Raw genomic sequence first — 21,348 nt, forward strand, 5'->3', positions numbered from 1 at the left:
ACAAGAGTGCAGACCACAAACCTTCTTAATATAAAATAATTGGCCTGAAGCCCAAGTGCTTAAACCAGAACTAAGACGCTTTTAGAATAACAGACACTAAGCCTTCAACCAGCAACTCCCCACTTAGAAGGATATAAGATACATCCCCTGCCACAAGAGTGCAGACCACAAACCTTCTTAATGTAAAACAACTGGCCTGTAGCCCAAGTGCGTAAACCAAAAGGTTTAGAATAACAGTTACAATTTAATTAGGCTACTAACAAACTGTAATAAATGCAGCAGAATAAATGCAATTGAGTACTTTTAAGAACAGGCAGCAAAAGCAAAATAAAATAATAAAGTAGGAATAAATACGAATACAGTGAAAGCAGATGAATAAAGTGCAATTTTATTTTTTTAGGTTAATTGGGAAGGGATGAAACACAATAATTTAAGGTTGAGAACTAAGGGGGGGCCGTCCCAAATTCTCTCTCTCTCTACTCAGTAGAATAAGCTGATGAGATGGGACTGGGAGGAGTGTCCAAATGAGATTTATAGTAGGGGCGGGCAACTCAAAAGCCACCAAATTTAAGAACACAACAAGGACTGAGCGGGTGGGAGGGACTCTTAAAACTCCAACAGAACAGAAAACTGAAAACATAACCAATGCAATACTAGAATAAGATACAAAATAGAAGTGATCAAACTTTAAATAAAGATCTTCAAATCAAAATTAAATGCAGAGATGACTGATACTCAGAGCAATGCAGACCACACAAACACTTCAGCTAACTACAGATATTTCTAAATAAAAGAGCAATGCTGTCTCTCAGCTCCTCCCACTACTTAACTGATGCTATTCACAGTTTGAAAAAGCATTCTTTGGTATTTTTTTTTAACTGACCCTAGCCAAGAACTTTTAAAACTCCAACAGAACAGAAAACTTAAAACAAAGCAAATGTAATACTAGAGTAAGATACAAAACAGAAGTGATCAAACCTTAACTAAAGAGCTTTAAATCAAAATTAAATGCAGAGATGAGTGATACTCAGAGCAATGCAGACCACACAAAAGCTTCAACGAACTACAGTTATTTCTAAGTTTAGTATTCATAATTTGTGGTGGTAACAGTCTTTTATTTTTTGTTAAGTATTCTGCAGGATTGGAGGAAAGTTTGTGCATACTATCCGAAACCTCTTTTGCCAGTGTGTTAAGCTGGTCTGTGCAGACTGACTAAAGGCTCTATTTACTCCATCTCATAGGCTGATTAAAGCTCCTGAAGTGTGAAAAAAAAGAAAACAAGTAAAACAGCCAAGGAGGAGTAATTTGAGTAAAGTTCAGTTACTGGCTAGGCACTGTACTGCCTGGATGTCGGCAGGAGAAGATCAACCAAAAAAATGGAAGAAAAACTCTGGTGTAAAGAGTCTTGCAACTGTTCAGAAATAAAGTTGTTCAATGTTCAGAATGATAATACAGAGGAAAATAAACATGGCTATGTTGTGAATAGCTTCTGTTGCTGATCTGATCTTGTTGAATTTTTGGCTTATATCAGTACAAGATCCAAAAAAACAAGCTGAGCCAGCAAACAGTGACCTGGAAAGAACATTTATTGATTATAATAGCATAAAAACAAATAACCAGACCGGTTTCGGCTGGTGAAAAAACACAGCCTTCATCAGTGTAAATCAAAAAAGTCAAATGCTACAGTTTAAATACATACAAGTGCAACTCCATTGGCTCATTTTCAAAATTGCTCATTAAAGCCAGGTGGGAACAATCCACCTAGTTTTACAATCCATTTCTTTTCTTTAGAATATAAAACAGAATGCCATCCAGTTTTGTCGGATTTATTGCCCTTGACCATATCGATAATCATAAAAGTGAATTTTGCAGTTTTGTGTGCCAGACAGTGTTTATACAAAGCATTATTAGCTTTTTTGTTTTTAATGTTACTTACATGTTCAGAAATTCTAAGCCTGAGAGGACGAGATGTTTGTCCAATGTAAAAGGACCCGCAGGTGCATGTTGCCAAATAGACTAACCAGTCGCTGCTACAATTAGCAATAAATTGGATGTCATAAACCATGGCACAATTTCTACTCATAAATTGTTTAGACTTGGTGACTTTATCACAATTGGTACAATGGCCACATGGGAAGCAGCCAATCAAAGGTTCACCAGTCAAGGTGGTTTATTGCAAGTGAGTGTGCCCAGTGTCATGTGTATGTTTGTAATGATTGAAGCAAGATGCCAAGTTCTTACCTTTGCGAAATGAAAACAGGCATCTGTCAGGTATTATATTGGCTAATTCTTGATCACATTGTAATATGTTCCAGTGTCTATGTATGCTGTTGATTAATAAATCAGAATTTCTGGCATAAGTGGTTACAAACCTGATAGGTTGTGGTTCATCCCTGTTCTGTGGTTTGTAGGTTAACAACTCCTCCCTGTGTAATGTGTTGGCCCAGTTGCTGGCTTGCAGAACATGTCCCATCTGGTATCCCCTGGATCTGAATCTGTTGGTCAGGTCCCGTCTGTGTTCTTGAAAAGAAGCTTCATGGGAACAAATCCGCCTCATATGTATAAATTGAGATTTCAGGATGTTTCTAGCAATGTGAGGTGGATGAAAGCTCGATGCATGGAGGACAGTGTTATACTCGGGGTACTTCCTGAAGACGTGTGCTTTTAAAGTATGATCAGGTTGTCTATTGATCAAAACATCAAGAAAGGTAATGGTACTTACATGATAGTTTGCTGTAAATTGTAGACCCCATTTGTTGTCATTCAGGTAAGAAATGAATTCAGTTAAATACTCCGCATCTGCCCTCCATACCATCCAGCAATCATCCAGATAACATCTCCAGATGTCAATTTCATCCAAATATATGTTATGGCTGTTGTCATAAATGATTTGATCTTCAATGAAGGCCATGAAAAGGTTAGCATATATGGGGGCAAAGGATGACCCCATTGCTGTCTCCTTTGTCTGCCAATAGCAAGTATCCTAATAAAAGAAGACGTTGTTGGTGAGGACATGTTCTGCAAGACCAACCAAAAAGGAATTGAAATCTGGTTCATATAAACGTGCCACATTTAGCTAATGGGCCAGAGCTTCCAAACCTACCTTGTGTGGAATGTTGGTATATAGGGCGCTGACATAGTGTTAAAATTAACCAACCCGGTTCCAACTGTGTGTCAGAAATAATTTGTAGAAATTCAGTAGTGTCCTGTAAACAGGAACGAACTCGTGACAATAAAGGCTTCAGATATTTGGTCAGAAATATGGATAGTGGTTCCATGATGTATCCCCTACCTGACACAGTAGGTCTACCTGGTGGATTAACTGGATCCTTGTGTATCTTGGGTAAAAAATAGATGTATTGATTAGCAGAGTCTTGAATTGTTAGCTGCTGCAGCACATTAGCTGTAATGATACCTTCATCCCTAGCAATGGACAGAAAGTCATCAATCTTTTTCTTAAATCTAAAAGTGGGGTTGATTGACATTTCAGCATAATAACGTCTGTCCGAAAGTTGTCTCTTGGCCTCCTGGTCATAGTCTAACCAGTTCATGACTACTACTGCCCCACCTTTGTCAGCAGAAATGATGACTATGTCACTGTTATTCTGTAATTCGAAAATTGCCTGTTTCTCACTCAATGACAGGTTATTAGGTTTGAAACGAGTGTCAGCTAGAATAGTGCAGATCTTTGAGAATGCTGCTCTAAACCTGGTGTACAATGGGATGCATGGGAGGAAGGTATCTGGATTTGTGATATAAAAATTTGTCATTATTGTAATTACCATCCACATCACCAAACTGCAGCTTAAGATTTAGAATTCTGCAAAAAGACATAACGTCTTGTGCCAGGACATCCTCAGATACCACAAAACCAGGGATAAAAGTAAGACCTTTATTAAGAATAGACAAATGAGTGGGTGACAAGACAAAGTCTGATAAACAAGAATGCGAATGTTTTAAATTTATTTCTGCATTACTAGTTTCAACAGACTTTGAATGTTCTTGATTTTTCCTGTGCTTCCTCCCCCCTCGTTTATATTTTGTCCTAAAGGGACAAACCCCTGCGTCCTTTTGGGGGTCGGTGAATCTGATACTAGGTGTATATCACTGTCAGTGCAGGATGATGGGTCATCAGTGGATGAACCATAGTCTGTGGTCCGTTACCTAAGGATAGGCCTGGGCCTTTTTCTTTTTGGAGTTCTAGCTGGATTTGGTGTAAATCTAACATGTTTGTTAGAATTACTGAAAGGGTTGGCACCCTGGTAATCTAGTTGATCACGCTGGAATTTTTTAATTTTTGTGATCTTGAGTTGCTCCTCAAGGTTGCTACGATCATTTGCCGCCTTGTTCAAATGTTTAGTAAAAAAAACTGTCAACCTCAAATTGTACTTCATTGCACAATTCAGTAACTATATTGATCTCACGGTCAATTACTCTATCATGGTACTTGGCCAAGGCTTCAACAAAGGATATTGTGGCCTGTTGTTGTATAGCTGCCCATTGACTATTTAACTCCTTGTCAGCCTCACCCACATGTGGTTTTATTCTGATTCTGAGCCCTCTTGGTGTGATGCCTTTGGCCATATAAGCCTTGAAAAGCTTTGAGTGCCATACATTAGATCTTAATGATTTAAGATGCTTATGCAGCTTATCAAAGGCTAGACCACAATTTTGTCTTTTGCCAGTTGGCTTATGCTCAAATGATTTTGGCATCACGTATATAGTGAATTAGATATCAAGCTAAGGGCGACAGGTCTATGTATTCGTGTGTCCTTACAAAAATCTTTTGGTCAATTTTCTTACAATTTGGTCAGGAATGGATATTTTAACATCGGACTTCCCAAGCTGGTCCTACTTATACCAGTTTTATTTCTGATGAGACCAGATGGTCATTGAATATATTATTGTTGATTTGATTGTTTTTCCAGTAATTTAATAATTTCTGATCAGAAAGGCAGACTGCCATATGCATAGGTATTTTCATTTTTCATTAACAGCATATTTTATTTGTTTTTCGCTGTCTAACAGTCTGTTGTTCGATTGCTTGCAATTTTGACATAAGGCACATGGGGAATTTGATATTAAGAATCGATTTTCTCAATAGCTAGGGCATTAAGGCTCGTGGCAGGTATAACATTTATTCAATTTTTGATGCCTTTGGCTATATTATAACCATAGCCCACTTATAACTGTTCATTTAGCATCAGTTTTCACAGCATTATTACTTTTGATCCATTTTGGATCGACTGGTGTGTTCACCCTATATTGTATGACTATTTGCATAATGTTTGGAGTATATTTATACTCAGTTAGGATTTCTCCATAATCTATCACTTATGTTACACTCCAGGTAACTTTCTTACATTATGTATGCTTTTGAACACATCCTTAGCCTAATTATATCTCATTGAGCCCGGTGGCAGTTGTCCTATGAGCTCCTAGTTTTTCCAACAATTGATTTGGTTTTGGGACACTTCCCATTCAATCATTGGTTGGCACCTTTGTCTCTTTGATTTGATTTGATGTTTACTGATTTTTTTACTGGTCTTGTGTTCTATTGTTGCTCCCAGGTTATGATAAAATAATGATTATATGTCTATTGGGGTTAGCTGTATTCCTTACTATTTCTTCATAACTACAAGAGTACTCTCTTCTCTTGACCCAGGGTTTTGTCCTTTCACAATATAAATAGATCCAATAATTGTTTTTTGCCCAGACAGCAGGTTCCTACAATTTTGTGAAGGGACGTAGCAGATTTGGAATTGGTCAGTATTTGGCCCTTGCTTACCCTGGCTATTATTGTCCCTTCGATTCATGATTGGTTACGGTTCTATGTTATTGACATAGCAATCCCAATTATTTTGGGCTGATGCTATTATTGTCAAATATCTGTATGGACACAAAAATATATTGTCAATATTTTTATGAATATTTGATTTCTTTTGTTCTTCTGAGCTTAATATTGAACAAAATTATTATTATTGCTATTAGCAACTTCTAATAAAGTACTAACATGGATCTATTTAGTTTAGTTTCGGGTCTATCAGCAGACAGAGAGGACCTTTGAGCATTTGGTCTGGGTCCTGTTACAAACAAAGGCAACATTAGTGACCCCTTGGGGCCTGAGTCGACTTATGGTCTAGCCTTTGATAAGCTGCATAAGCATCTTAAATCATTAAGATCTAATGTATGGCACTCAGAGCTTTTCAAGGCTTACATGGCCAAAGGCATCACACCAAGAGGGCTCAGAATCAGAATACAACCACATGTGGGTGAGGCTGACGAGGAGTTAAATAGTCAATGGGCAGCTATACAACAACAGGCCACAATGTCCTTTGTTGAAGCCTTGGCCGAATACCATGATAGAGTAATTGACCGTGAGATCAATATAGTTACTGAATTGTGCAATGAAGTACAACAATTTGAGGGTGACAGTTTTTTTACTAAACATTTGAACAAGGTGGCAAATGATCTTAGCAACCTTGAGGAGCAACTCAAGATCACAAAAATTAAAAAATTCCAGCGTGATCAACTAGATTACCAGGGTGCCAACCCTTTCAGTAATTCTAACAAACATGTTAGATTTACACCAAATCCAACTAGAACTCCAAAAAGAAAAAGGCCCAGGCCTATCCTTAGGAAACGGAGCACAGACTATGGTTCATCCACTGATGACCCATCATCCTGCATAGACAGTGATATACACCTAGTATCAGATTCACCGACCCCCAAAAGGACGCAGGGGTTTGTCCCTTTAGGACAAAATATAAACGAGGAGGGAGGAAGCACAGGAAAAATCAACAACATTGAAAGTCTGTTGAAACTAGTAACGCAGAAATAAACAAGAATGCAAATGCAAATGTTTTAAATTCATCAGACTTTGTCTTGTCACCCACTCATTTGGCTATTCTCAATAAAGGTCTTACTTTTATCCCTGGTTTTGTGGTATCTGAGGATGTCCTGGCACAAGACGTTATGTCTTTTTGCAGAATTCTAAATCTTAAGCTGCAGTTTGGCGATGTGGATGGTAATTACAATAATGACAAATTTTTATATCACAAATCCAGATACCTTCCTCCCATGCATCCCATTGTACTCCAGTTTCAGAGCAGCATTCTCAAAGATCTGCACTATTCTAGCTCTGACACTCGTTTCAAACCTAATAACCTGTCATTGAGTGAGAAACAGGCAATTTTCGAATTACAGAATAACAGGGACATAGTCATCATTTCTGCTGACAAAGGTGGGGCAGTAGTAGTCATGAACTTGTTAGACTATGATCAGGAGGCCAAGAGACAACTTTCGGACAGACACTATTATGCTGAAATGTCAGTCAACCCCACTTTTAGATTTAAGAAACAGATTGATGACTTTCTGTCCATTGCTAGGGATGAAGGTATCATTACAGCTAATGTGCTGCAGCAGCTAACAATTCAAGACTCTGCTAATCAATACATCTATTTTTTACCCAAGATACACAAGGATCCAGTTAATCCACCAGGTAGACCTATTGTGTCAGGTAGGGGATACATCACGGAACCACTATCCATATTTCTGACCAAATATCTGAAGCCTTTATTGTCACGAGTTCGTTCCCGTTTACAGGACACTACTGAATTTCTACAAATTATTTCTGACACACAGTTGGAACCGGGTTGGTAAATGTGCACACTTGATGTCAGCGCCCTATATACCAACATTCCACACAAGGTAGGTTTGGAAGCTCTGGCCCATTGGCTAAATGTGGCACTTTATATGAACCAGATTTCAATTCCTTTTTGGTTGGTCTTGAAGAATATGTCCTCACCAACAACGTCTTCTTTTATCAGGATACTTGCTATTGGCAGACCAAGGGGACAGCAATGGGGGCATCCTTTACCCCCATATATGCTGACCTTTTCATGGCCTTCATTGAAAATCAAATCGTTTATGACAACAGCCATAACATATATTTGGATGAAATCGACATCTGGAGATGTTATCTGGATGATTGCTGGATGGTATGGAGGGCAGATGTGTGGAGTATTTAACTGAATTTATTTCTTACCTGAATGACAACAAATGGGGTCTACAATTTACAGCAAACCATCATGTAAGTACCATTACCTTTCCTGATGTTTTGATCAATAGACAACATGATCATACTTTAAGCACACAGGTCTTCAGGAAGTACCCCGAGTATAACACTGTCCTCCATGCATCGAGCTTTCATCCACCTCACATTGCTAGAAACATCCCGAAATCTCAATTTATGCATATGAGGCGGATTTGTTCCCATGAAGCTTCTTTTCAAGAACACAGACGGGACCTGACCAACAGATTCAGATCCAGGGGATACCAGATGGGACGTTCTTCAATCCAGCAACTGGGCCAACACATTACACAGGGAGGATTTGTTAACCTACAAACCACGGAACAGGGATGAACCACAACCTATCAGGTTTATAACCACTTATGCCAGAAATTCTGATTTATTAATCAACAGCATACATAGACACTGGAACATATTACAATGTGATCAAGAATTAGCCAATATAATACTGGAAAGATGCCTGTTTTCATTTCGCAAAGGTAAGAACTTGGCATCTTGCTTCAATCATTACAAACATACACATGACACTGGGCACACTCTCTTGCAACAAACCACCTTGACTGGTGAACCTTTGATTGGCTGCTTCCCATGTGGCCATTGTACCAATTGTGATAAAGTCACCAGTGTAAACAATTTACGAGTAGAAATTGTGCCATGGTTTATGACATCCAATTTTTTGGTAATTGTAGCAGCGACTGGTTAGTCTATTTGGCAACATGCACCTGCGGGTCCTTTTACATTGGACAAACATCTCGTCCTCTCAGGCTTAGAATTTCTGAACATGTAAGTAACATTAAAAACAAAAAAGCTAATAATGCTTTGTATAAACACTGTCTGACACACAAAACTGCAAAATTCACTGTTATGATTATTCATATGGTCAAGGGCAATAAATCCAACAAAAGCGGATGGCATTCTATTTTAGATTCTAAAGAAAAGAAATGGATTGTAAAGCTATGTGGATTGTTCCCACCTGGCCTTAATGAGCAATTTTGAAAATGAGCCAATGGAATTGCACTTGTATGTATGACTTTTTTGGTTTACAGTGATGAAGGCTGTGTTTTTTCACCAGCCGAAACCGGTCTGGTTATTTGTCTTTTTGCTATTATAATCAATAAATGTTCTTTCCAGGTCACAGTTTGCTGGCTCAACTTGTTTTTTGGATCTTATCTGATTTTTGGAGCCGTGCAATTGTCCTCGTGCAGGAGGTTGATTTTGGGTGTTATATCAGTACAACTCAATTTTTTGTCACTTTTCAGTAAACATTCTGTAGAATCCATCGACCATCTTTGATGTTTGTACTGGCAAAAGGCAAAGCTTTTGACTCAATCCCCGACTTGGAGATCATAGATAAACTTACTGGGTTAGGCATAAACTCCTACATCGTCAGATGAATAGCCAACTGGCTCACTAACAGGACACATATTGTACAGATAGGTGAATTCACTTCCATTAAGAAACCTGCTACTAGTGGTGTCCCACATGGCTCAGTGTTGGGACCCCTCCTGTTTTTTATATAATTCTCTAAAATGAAGGCCAATGTTGGGGGTCTCTGGCTCACCAAGTTCACTGATGACTGTAAGCTCGGAGTTATCACTGAATCCCCAAATGATGTTGACATCCTACAAACAGGCCTAAAAGTGACAAACGAATGGTGCCAAAACCATGGTCTGAGACTAAATGTTAACAATGCGTAATTATACCCTTTGGTAAATCAGTTTTCCCTGCAAATTATAATATTGGTAGCACACCCCTGAAAGTAGACTCAGTGGTGAGAGAACTGGGAACACAGATAGACAGTAACCTAAACTTTGAACACCAGGTAGCTACAGTAGTGAGGAAATCCTTCTTTGTGGCTCAACTTATTGTACTTCGCCCTTATCAGGCCTATAATTGAGTACAATGCTCCCTTCTGCACGTACCTAACCAGGCACTTACACCAACTGGAGCGGCCACAGAACTTTCTCACTAAAAAATACAGACCCTCTTGTGCAAAGGGATAGCCAGGAGGGTGTGGTTAAAGAGGATTTCTAGTGGCCTTGATAAATTTAAGCTACAATGTATGCATCTCATCTGTGTGTATATTCCCCCGGGCAATAACATAAATACCCTTGAAGATATCCTACATTGGTTATCCAGCAACTACCTCCAAGAAACCATTGTACTTGGGGACTTTATCATAGACTGGAACATGTGTTCCTCAGAACCATATAAACCTTTATGGATTTTCACAGGTCGCATCCTCCCCCACTAGGATCAGTAAACCCAACAATAAAGTAAGTATTCTGGATTGGATTCTTGTTAACACCCATCCCCTCAAATACAAGAGGTGGGACCTTACCACAAATGACAAAAAAACAAAAATACCCAATGGATATTCAACTAGTAAAACAAAAAGTAGACCACGACCACCAGAGTAATTCCGAAGCCTGAGCCAGAGACTGTGGTGCTGCCATTCAATGGATGGTGAAAGTGCTTAGTGTGAGGAGCAGCATTAAAGGCTTTGGAATTACTGTGGTGGTCGTGGTCTATATTTTGTTTGAGGTGGGACCTTGCCTGATGATATAAGTGATCACCTCCTCACCTATGTAATCATGCAAAAAGCTGATATCCACAGCCAGTCCATTTTTAAAACAGTAAGGAACAATAAGAATTTCAACTGCACGAATTTTCAGAATGAACTCAAATCTTGTAGTTGGTCAGTTCTGAAACAATTACCACTTGAAGAAGCAGTAAATTACTTTAATACTAAATTCCTATCCATCCTTGACACCCATGCAGCAGCACAGACTATTAGACCCAAAACAAAAGTTGCTCCTTGGCTCTCAAAAGAAACCAGACAAAAAATGCTACTTAGAAATAGGGCTTGGGCCACTTCACGGACCACAAAAAAACCCATAGATCAAATTAGATACAGACAGCTAAGAAATGAAACAAAAAACAATCCACCACATTAGACAAGAAAAACTGTTACTGTCATCTACAAGAAAAACACAAAAACAAGCCACAAAACATTTAGGTAGCTATAAACAAACTCCTTAATCCAGGACAATCCTCCACTCCTGCCCCTTAGATTCTAACCAAAAAACCCCAGAAGAAATTGCCAATACCTTTAACATCTTCTTTACAACAACCATCCAGAACCTAGATAACCATTTATCCCCCAAATGCCCGTATTCTCCAGTCACTACACCCAGCTTCCAACTCTCCTTTAACTTCAAACCAGTTTGCACATTTTTTGTCTGAAAATTACTTAAGAAACTAAAACCTACCACCCTGTCAGCTGATCTACTCCCTGCAGAATATCTACAAGAAGCTGCAGATGCCATAGCATACCCCATTACTATCCTGGTCAATAGAACTATAACTGAAGCATCCATCCCCTCCATCTGGAAGATATCCCATGTCATTCCACTCCATAAAGGGGGGAAGCTCTACTGACCTATCAAACTATAGACCCATAGCTATTCTGTCACCCTTGGCTAAAATTATAGAAAAATGCATCCATAATCAACTCCTGAACTGTCCTATCCATACTAATCTTCTAGCCAACACCCAACATGGTTTAGACCATTCCATAGTACAACCTCAGCCCTCCTCTCCTTCTCTAATGTCATTAACCAACACCAAAACAATAGTAAACTTTCCTGTGTTATCTTTCTTGAGTTTTCGAAAGCCTTTGATATGGTAAACCACCAAATAATCATAAACACTTTGAAATCCATCTCCCTAGAGGACCAGGCCATCCATTGGTTTCAATCCTATCTCAGTGGTAGACAACAGGCTGTCCTATGGCAGAGCAAACTATCCACCCTTTTACCCATCACCCTCAGAGTACCCCAAGGCTCCATACTAGGTCCACTATTATTTTCCATTTTCATCAATGATTTGTATAAGGTCATCCCAAATGCAACATGCATTCAGTATGCGGATGACTCCACTTTAGTATGCTCAGACACTTCACCTATAGAGTTGCAGATTCTGTCTCAAACTACCTTTAACACAGTTGAAAATTGGCTCCTTAACAGTCGTCTCATGTTAAATCCTAATAATACCAAACTGTTGCTTTTCTCCCCCACTCGCAGGTCTACCCCTATGACCTTTACATTAAAATCCAACAACGGTACCATTACTTCCCCATACTTCCCCAGATTCCTCAACCAAACTCTTAGGAGTTATAACAGATATTAATCTTAAATTTGATCTGCAAATCAATAAAACTATTAAAACAGTTAATAAAAAACTTGGCTCACTATGTAGGATCAAGCCCTTCCTAACGCCATTAGCCAGAACTGTAATTGCTCGTACACATCTACTCTCCACCCTCCTCTATGCCTCTGTTTACAAACCTCAGCAAAACTGACCTTAATAAACTTTCTAGCAGCTACAATCACATTGCTAGATTTGCTACCGATGCAGCCTACAGAACTTATCACTGTCATAACCTGAATCTACTAGGATGGCTTGAACTGCCTAACCTACTTCAGGTTAACCAAGTAATAGCTGCACACAAGATCCTCTACCAACCAGATAATACAACCGTACTTAAAAACCTCATCAACCCCTACAGTAACCTTAGTGCACTTCATTCATCTGAAAGACTACTAGTACAAAGTCTCAAATCCAACAACACAGCAGGAGAATCTCTATTTGCTAACTCTGTTGACAAAAATTGGAATTCTCTTCCTGCTAATCTTACATCTGAACTCTCTCTACCTCATTTCAAGAAAAGTCTGATTCAGTACTTAAAAAATGATGGCTATGTCCTTGTCCTAATCCAGACTAACTCTAACCATCACTCGTGTGCACATGGGGGACTTCTGCCTACACTTTTCTTAACTTATATATCATATGATCTCCTTGTGTCTACTACTAGGTTAGCCTACTAGGCATTCAGTACCCTATCATTCTTAAAAAAAATTGTCTAGAATTTTCCATCTGCGTAAAAATGTAATCATTTGTTTGTGTATATCTGTTTGTTGTGTTTGTTTACATCTGTGTGCAAATCTTTTTATTTGTGTTTATTTTGTGTTTTAAACTGTAAAAATGTAACAGTTTGTTGAGTGTGTTTTTTGGAGCTTTTCTTCCTGGGCCGATGCTAAAAATGGACATGTATCCAGTCAGACTACCCTGGTAAACAAATGTAAAATAAGTAAAAATAAATAAATAAAAGCTATTTAAGAAGCATCCTGGAATATGTTGGAACTCACGGAGGCTGTGTTTTTGGCTTTAGTGACTGCAGTAAGGACCTGTTCCCTTGTAATGACCAGTAGGGGGATGGTTGTGGGTATTTCACATTGGGGGGTGTGTGGGTCATAGCCCCCCATCTAGTTAGGTTTTACCAAATAATGTAAAACAAAACCAGACAACAGAAAACCAAATTAAGTGGGGGGCTCTGCCCCCCACACCCCCTAACTATATATACTAACACCAGGATCGCACTGCAGTGAGGAAAAGGACATATACCTTTGACTTGCCTTAGAGTACTACTTGTCAGTGAAATGAACTTTCAGTGACATGAACTTTAGGTGATTTGGTCTAAGTGAAATGGGTGTCAGTGAAATGGTCTTTCAGTGAAGTGATATGAATCCAAAAATATACATACCTGATTATCCTTGTATTTGTTTCTGTCCTGTCTCACTTGTTCATTTTAAGTCTCAGTTTTTGTAAGTTTATTTAAAAACAAAACGAAACAAAAGTGAAATTTTAATAACGTATTAATGGAAAAAATTCTGGGCAGCTGGACTTTTTTTCCATTGGTATATGCTTGATTTACAACAGGCACGCTGGTTGGGCTGACCAATCAGCATGCCCGTTTTTGAATGTTTACTCCACATTATACGACTGGTCATTACGTTCACTTGCGAGCAGATGTATGTTCACATATAAAAGTAAATTCATGGCTAGGGAACCAGGAAATGAACAGAGATGATTTGCTTTCAAGAATGGGAAAAGCAAGTCATATATGATTTTATACACTCATTACAAGCTGTCAGAGGAGGAAGATTGCCATCTCGGTATGTTAACACTTTTGTGGCCCTCATTCAATGCAGTTAGGGTGTGTAAGGTATGAGAATAATTTCAAAACAGAAATCCATGCTGCTATGACACAGAAGCCTCTATGTCACAGAAAGTAGATTATCAGTTTGCTTTCTGTTTAATGGCCTTGAAAGTAGTTATGAGGAGATTTCCCCTTAACTGAAAGCTAGGGAGTAATCCTTACATTGGAGCAGTGTTTGTTTTCAGAGTTTTCATTAGAATTTGAAAAGCACTGCAGTGTGCTCTCTGTCTAGCCCAACTGAAAGGGAAAAAGGACCAAATGTAAATCCATATGTTGTGTTTCCAAGATGAGTTGACGGGGAGCACATCTGTAAAAGAGCAGGGAGTGCCTGAGCTTGTGTAGTGCATGTTTCATCCAAGCTATGCAAATGTCTTAGGACAGAGTTGCTATTTTCTCTATTACTGAGAATATGCAGCATACATATGCTACCATAGCAAAGTGACTCAATAAAATGTGAAAAGAACCATTTTGAAAAGGTAAGTATTTACAATATGAAATGTTATAAGAGATGAAGCTGAGATAGAAAACCTTCCTGGTATATCCCAGCTGTGGAAGAAGTCTGATTTCTGTGTTTTTCTAATCTATAAGACATTGGGGTCGTACTAAAGTTACTGTACAGGCTGTCTGCCACTCATGCATTCTGCCTTCTGACCAATCGGAGAAAAGGCTCTGCATTCCATCTTAGCATACTGATCTGTATAACAAGTACATTTTAAGATGTAATGTGAAGTATCTGTAATGAATGTATTCTTCAAGTACATTGTTTTTAAATATGCTTTGCTTTTTCATTAACTATAATATTTCTCACTTAGGTCCAACAAGGAAAGATAATCGGAAGAGTATCTGCTTTACAAACCAGACACACAATACCCCAAGCTATCCAGCAGGTAAAGCTCTACCAAAGGTCATTTTATGATACCGTGCTAAAATGAATGTAAAACCTATAGCCATTTTGGGAAAACAAGTACATTCATACAGCACTGAGGGATAGTGTCATACAGTAATAGCATCCTTCAGCTGCATCTCAGGTCATAACGCTTAACTTGTGCATATAAATGACCCAGTTAAAAGAGCTCCATAAAAACTTAAAGGGTCACCCTTGAAATAATCAAATTAACCATTTCTGATGCTCTCCCGAAGGTATGTATAAAAATGTAGTTGTTCCTACAGCATTATGGCCCCATTCCCCATATTGTATCTTTATTGCCCAGTAACCCCTCATGTTTTATGAATTATAATTATGTTTTGTTTACTACTGAATTGACCATATGGATCCTGACTTTCCTGATTCTGCCTGCTGTCATTCTGCTCCTGTCCTGCTGCTGTCTTGGCTGGCTGCCACATCCAAAATTGTGTAGTTCCTTAACCCATTTTAGTGGCTGATGCAGTGTTTTTCCTTGTTGATTAAGCCACTTTGGGCTTGGGCATAACCCACTTTCCTGCGTATGTTGCCCTTGCATGAATGCAGTTTTACATTCCCAGGGATCCACTAAACATACATGGGGAATAATGATGTTTTCTCCACTTGTGTATTCAATTCACTGATATATTACCAATACTTTTGAAACAAAGATGACCTTTGTTGAACAAGAGGAAAAACATTAAGGTTCAACTATTTTTGACATACCAAAACAATCTGTTTCCTCCAGCCCTGCTTAAAATATTCTGGGATATACAGCATGCAAAAAGCAGTTGTCTTATGCAATATTGTTGTGGTTGTTTAGTTAAGCCCGAATCTTCATGGCCTCTGTGATGCCTGTGCCCTGGCCGAGCAATCAAGGAGCCTCAATCCTCACCATTAACACCAGAGAGGGCATCTCATATATGAAGAAAGGATAGCAAACATACTCAGTAAAGTGCAATTTCCCTTAAGAGCACATAGAGATCACAGTCAGTCCAAGGCTGGTCGCTCCCTTGCTCTCCAGGTCCCCAATAAGATTCCCCACTGGCACAGCTATAGGGTCCAGATTTCAGCTTAGTGGGCAAGCTAAAACCTCTATCACCCTCTCTGTCCAACTAGTGCTTAGTGTCCCTGCCCAAGTAGCTCACACACACAAACATCCCATGCACTTTGAGAAGAGCTTATACAACCACACAGACACGCCTGGGGAAGGCTGGCACAGTTTCTCCAGCTGTGCCCCTTTCTCCCAGACTATATGGTAGTTCCACTTGCCACCACCCACTAACACTTATCAGCTACTCAAAGGCCCTTAAAAGGATGTCCAATTATTACTGTGCATTATTATTATCCAGTTGGTAGTATAGCCCGCGGCTAAAGCTATAGGACTAGCTTTGTATAATTTTAGCAAAGGCGTGCAAGTACTCTTAAGTGCTTAAATTATCTCTACACAAACCAGCCACAGTTAAAAGGTTTTAAAATATTTAATAATAAATAATTAAAACCACAAGACAATACTTTCTACTACATAGTGCTAGTCAAGAGTTCAGAGATCACAGAGACATGCTTAAAATAATTCAGTAGTACAGTTCTGACATCACAGAAAAACACAGTCTAATCTCTCTAGTTCATAGCTATTTCTAAAAGAAAACACAAGTCTGAGATAGCTTACATATGAGCAAGACAGTCCTGTGAGTTGGATGATCAAGACAAAAATGCTTAATGCCTTCTGATTCTCTCTGTTTAAATTGCTGTTGCAGTCCTGATTCACATTACATAATTTGTTTACACTTTCCTGGTGTTCCCAGGCTGACAGAAATGACATTTACATTCTTTTACACCTAGGCAGAAACCAGTGCAGTAAGGGACATTCCACATGTAAATTCTGGTCATTAACTTTAGCCTTAAAACAATAGGCAGGAAGCATTCATCTAGCCCAGCTGGAGCCGAATTGTAAACATCAAAGACGGTCATGAAATAATTTTAATGTCAAAGGACAGACATGAAATGCTTGACGTAGCTTTCTTTACAGCAGAGGGCAATGTTCCTACATTGTTTTAAGTTGAACCTTTCATAGCATATTCTTTCAGTTAAGAAAACAAGCCTGTATTTCAACATTCACATTTACAAAGGACAGAATTATGTACCAAATTCTATTTGACTAGGCTGGCAGCCTTCACCCCCCCCCCCCCCATCCCGAGAACTCAAGCTAGTTTTTCAGGTGACCCTTGAGAAATTCTGCTCGAGAGAGATAGGTCTATGTGAGTTTACCTTACCCCATTCCCTGTTTTGAGAGTCCATCTACATTGGCATTGCTAATCTCACTGCAGTGCTGCATCGACATGTATGCTTGCAACCCCAGGCTCCATCTTAACAACTTCGCATTTCGCTGGCTGGCTCTGTTTAACCATGTTAGGGGGTTGTGATCTGTCATAACAGTGAATTTTCTTCCATACAGATAAGGCTAAAGTTTCAGCAGTGCCCACACTATGGCTAGACATTCCTTTTCTTCAGCTGCATGTCATTCCTCCCTGGGTTGGTGCCTATGACTGAGATAAACCACTGGGTGCTCTTCACCCTCTGAAGAAATCTGGCTAAGTACAGCCCCCATCCCGTGGTTTGAAGCATCTACCTGCACAACAAATTATTTGCTGTAATCTGGACTGGCTAACACAGGGGGTCCTCCCAAAGCTTCTTTAAGCTTCTGGAATGCCTGCTCACATGCTGCGGTCCACACTACCTTATCTGGCCTGTTCTTCCTTGTCAGGTCTGTGAGGGGAACATCTATGGTACTATAACTGGGGACAAACTTTCTGTAGTACCCTGCTGTCCCTACAAATGCCCTCACCTGCTTTTTAGTAACAGGTGCAGGCAATGTCTGAATGGCTTCCACTTTGGCAGGTTCTGGCCTTATCTTACCACTCCCCAATCTATGTCCTAGGTAGGAGACCTCTTCCATACCGACCTGACATTTTCTCAGTTTAATGGTCAAACCTGCCCTCTGTAGTCTGCCCAGCATCTGCCTGACATGCTGAAGGTGCTCTGGCCAGGAATGTCTGTAAATGGCAATATCATCTACGTAAGCAAGGGCAAACCCTCCCGCTCCTGTTAGGATACGATCTACCAGCCTCTGGAAAGTTGCTGGGGCATTCTTCATCCCAAAGAACATCTTTGTGAACTCATACAAGCCGAAAGGAGTCACAAAGGCTGACTTCTCTCTAGCACTGATAGTGAAGGAAACCTGCCAGTAACTCTTGGTAAGATCAATGGTTGTAAGATACTTAGCCCCACCCAGCTGCTCTAGGGCCTCATCTGTCCTAGGCATGGGGTAAGCATTCGACTCTGTGTGACTATTTAATTTCCTTTAGGTCCATACAGAACCTGATGCTGCCATCCCTCTTTGGCACCAACACCACTGGGGAGGCCCAGGGACTGTTGGACTCTTGAATCACCCCTAGTTCCAACATCTCCTGTACCTCATCGTCTGTTTGACTCTCTCCGCACTCTTTACTGGGCCTGCCTAATAGGCCGTTGGGGTCCTGTATCCACCTGGTGCTGCAAAGTTGGGAGGGTGGCCTAATGGTTAAGGTGTTTGACTTACAAACACAAGGTGCAGGGTTTGAGTCTCACAAGGGATAATTGGCTAGGCTTAAAATGGCTCGCAAGGGAAGTTAGCTTAGTACCAGTCTATGAACCTATGAACCAGGTGGGTGCACCTTGGTTTCCCAGTGAAAATGTCCCAAAATTCCTGCAACACTGCCCAGATTTCTTGAACCTGGGTAAGAGATAGCTGCTGGGAGATTGCTACCCCTTCCACTAAGGTGTCAACCCGAGCCTCACTGAGGAGATCAATCCCCAGATCTCCCTCAGACTCCTCCTGAAATCCACTGCAAATGCTCAGCACAAGGGCCTCCCTATCATGGTAAGGTTTCATCATGTTAACATGGTACAGTTTGTGCCCCTGCCTTCTGCCTAGCAGTTCCACCATGTAGTTAACATCACTTTCCTTTCTTACCACCTTGTAGGGACCCTCCCAAGCTGCTTGCAACTTGTTGTGTCTGACAGGAATGAGAACCATTACCTGCTGTGCCCCACAGCATACTCTCTAGCTCAAGCATTCTTGTCATACCACACCTTTTTCTGTTGTTGGGCTTCTACCAGGTTCTCCTGGGCCAAGCCCATGAGTTCCCTGAGCCTTGTTCTGAGGTTTAGGACACATGCCAAAACAGACTCCTTGTGAGACTCGCACTCACCTTCCCACTCATCTCGAATTAAATCTAGAAGTCCCCTCACCCGATGCCCTTACAGTAACTCAAAGGGTGAAAAACCTGTGGATTTCTGGGGAACCTCTCTGTAAGCAAACAACAGATGGGGCAAATATTTGTCCCACTCCCTCTTAAACTGATCTGCAAATGCCTGTAGCATGTACTTGATTGTAGAGTTTAACCTCTCAACAAGACCATTAGTCTGGGGATGGTAGGGGTGGTCTTCATGTGCTTCACCCCACAGGACTTCCACAGACAAGCCAGGAGATCTGACATGAAATTGGTACCTTCATCAGTAAGTATTTCTTTTGGGAAACCAACCCTTCTGAAAATCTCTAACTAAAGTATTTGCCACCTTCTCTGCCTCAATGGAGGACAAAGCCACTGCCTCAGGGTATCGTGTAGCATAATCCACTACCACTATGATATACTTTTTTCCTGTGGAACTTGGGGTGCTCAGAGGACCCACAATATCCATAGCTACCCTCTGAAATGGCTCCTCGATCACAGGCAAAGGTATCAAAGGAGCTCTCACCTTGTCTCCTGCCTTGCCTACCTTTTGGCACTGCTCACAGGTCCCGCAGTACCCTGTTACATCTCTGGAAATTCCAGGCCAGTAGAAGCTCTGCATAATACACCTCTTTGCATGTCTTATGCCCATATGAACTGCAAAGGGAATTTCATGGGCTACGGCTAGAAGTGCCAGATGGTAGGCTCTAGACACTACCAACTGCTGTAGTCTTTCACCTTTTAGCCCTCCCTCAGGGGACTACTCACTGTATAGTAACCCTTTGTCCCAGTATACAGATTCCCCCTTTCTACGAAAATCAGGTTCTCTCCCTAGCTATCTGCCTTAGGCCTTGCAATGTAGGATCTGAGAGCTGAGCCTGACTCAATGCTCTCCTTATAAGCCTTCCCAGCTCCCCTTCCACAGGAAGTCTGTCATCCTCTGACAGTGGTGCCTCACTGTCAGCCTGGGTACTACTACTCATCTCTACCTTTGCAGTCACTCTGTCCAAGGTACCATCAGTACCCACAAGCAGCTGTGGCTCACCTTCAGTCTCACTGCTACAGCTTAGCTCATGCCCTGAGGTAACCACCTCACCAGTCCTGGCTGCAAGCATGCAGTCTATCTGGGTCTCCCCCAGGCTACCAGACCCACAGGCTTGTCTCTTAGCCTGTCTGCATGTAACTGCATAACCACATGGTACTGCCTCATCCAAATCCTTCCCTCTCAGGACATCTGCAGGATGGTAGTTTAGTACCCTTGTTGTCCCAAGACAACCTACTATTGGCATTTTGTCTTTCCCACTTACTGTCTCCTTCACCTTTTGTTCCTCACCTTGCCTCCATGGACACCTGTAGGCTACATGGCCTCACTGGTTGCATTCAAAACATTTAACCCTAGGTCCTGGACGTGTACTTGGACTAGTGGCTTCCCCTGCTACTGACAGATTCTGTCGGGGAAGTCTGTGCTACCCACCATGGGTTCCTTTAGACCCATGAGCAGTACTGGGGGTCCCCTTCCTGTGCCAGGCTACCCTGCTTGCCAGGTATAAGTCTTCCTTCTTCCTCAACTCATCTGATGGTAGCACATTGTCTATCAGCTAACCAGATCCTCATGTCCTCAGGCAAAGTGCTAAGTGCTTGTCCCCTCACCAAAAGGTCTGCCAGCCTTTCAAAAGTGGTGACCTGACATCCACTCACCCACCTATGGAAATAAGTGCTCAATTTGGCAACATATTCACACACTTTAATCTGCTTTGCATCTATGCTCATGAAACTTTTTCCTATACATTTCACGTGTTGGCTTAAAAAAACCCTAACAGACAATTTTTTTTTTTACAGCAGTGTAATCAAAACATGCAACGTCAGACATTTTAGATAATGCAGTTACAGCTTTTCCACGGAGTAAGGGGGGGTCAAGAACCGTACCCAGAGCCCTTGGTCAGCTTCATAATTTTTACATACCCTCTTAAACATATGAATGAAACTATCAAAATTATCCCCCTCTTTTAACGGCAGAAGAAAT

At 40.6% G+C, this 21,348-nt stretch overlaps 1 protein-coding gene across 1 annotated transcript in view; it reads left to right on the forward strand.

Moving 5' to 3' along the window:
• The window catches only part of LOC122808363 (unconventional myosin-Ie-like), a gene marked incomplete in the record, with an annotated part of 1,223,059 nt that overhangs the window by 1,024,241 nt on the left and 177,470 nt on the right, over nucleotides 1–21,348 (forward strand). Inside the window, 1 exon segment of the mRNA XM_044079330.1 lies at nucleotides 14,966–15,040. Coding sequence (XP_043935265.1) covers nucleotides 14,966–15,040 — 75 coding nt within the window.

Source organism: Protopterus annectens, chromosome 8.part0 (assembly GCF_019279795.1).
Source record: "Protopterus annectens isolate FY-2018-M chromosome 8.part0, PAN1.0, whole genome shotgun sequence".
In the NCBI taxonomy this organism is placed as follows: domain Eukaryota; kingdom Metazoa; phylum Chordata; order Ceratodontiformes; family Protopteridae; genus Protopterus; species Protopterus annectens.